This window comes from Eimeria mitis, genomic scaffold (assembly GCF_000499745.2).
Source record: "Eimeria mitis Houghton genomic scaffold, Emh_scaff1866, whole genome shotgun sequence".
In the NCBI taxonomy this organism is placed as follows: Eukaryota; Apicomplexa; class Conoidasida; order Eucoccidiorida; family Eimeriidae; genus Eimeria; species Eimeria mitis.
In genome coordinates, this window is record NW_013570188.1 from 3,768 (window position 1) to 4,883 (window position 1,116).

The 1,116-nt window shown below is 41.8% G+C and overlaps 1 protein-coding gene across 1 annotated transcript in view; it reads left to right on the top strand.

The window, feature by feature from the left end:
• Nucleotides 1-3, top strand: part of EMH_0044780 (uncharacterized protein) — a gene marked incomplete at both ends in the record, with an annotated part of 1,563 nt that extends 1,560 nt beyond the window's left edge. The window contains one exon of the mRNA XM_013496003.1: nt 1-3. Within this exon, the coding sequence (XP_013351457.1) occupies nt 1-3 (3 nt within the window).
• Nucleotides 4-1,116: the final 1,113 nt, after the last annotated feature.

The window sequence follows — 1,116 nt, forward strand, 5'->3', positions numbered from 1 at the left end:
TAGGCAGATTTCCGCCGCCTAGGTAGCTAGCTAGCGAGCTAGCTACCTAGTTATTCCGCTTATCCGTCCGCCCGTATGCACAGCGAATAGCTGTCGAAACCGCCGTTGTTTGTCTCAGTATGCGAAGGTTCACTTGCTGCGTGATTAGCCTAACTGTAGTTGCTGCTCCGAGCAACATGCTCGATAGAGCATTGAGGTGAAAAGCAGCGAGTCTATGAAGAAATATCAGAATGTAAACTTTACATTCTGAGGCCTTTCCACCTCGCATGGTGGGGTTGCGGTTTTCCTTCCGACTTGTTATTATGATCCGACTCTTGTTTGTCCGTGAATATCATTATTTATTCGTGTACATCTCTGCTAGGCAGACGAACTGTATGTTGGTGCAGAAAGCTGCACTAGATACTGAAACAAAGAAATTCATATCAAAAGACTTGAATTTATATCTGAAATCACTTAATATCTAAAGAATCTCAGAAGCCATACAACAGAAAGACCACGAAAACGAAAATTAAGAATATGAACAACTGCATAGCCATTTCCGATTCGCCGTTAGTGTCACGTTAGTACCCCCCAAAACTAATATAGTTGTTTGTACATTAATTTGTCTATTTGATTATCCAGCACAAAGCAACCAGCTTTCCTTGTTTTTCAGTCGAAGATAAGCACAGCACAGCCACAGAAGTGATGCACAGCCAGAGTCACAGTGAATGCAATAACATAGACAAGCAATGATGTATTAATAGTTTATAGAGATGCGGAAACAAACATATCAACGCAAACATATATAACCAGACAAATGCACGCTTTTCATAGGGTTACTTGCCCCCATAGAAATAGATATTGCAAACGTAAACACAGTCGGAAGATAACCTTCTACGGCTTATGCTGCTTCTTGAAAGATCAAATAGATAAGATTCCAGCAGTATTGCTTTCCGTAGCGCTCGTCGACTTCACCGATTTATATTGACTTCTCCAGTTTTTCCTCAGCAGGATTGCTTGCAGGGGCAGTAATGCCAGCTTGTGTGAAAACGGCTGAAGCGACGATAGGAACATACAAGTGTTATATATATGTGCTGCTCTACTGAGAACACACACACACACACACACACACACACA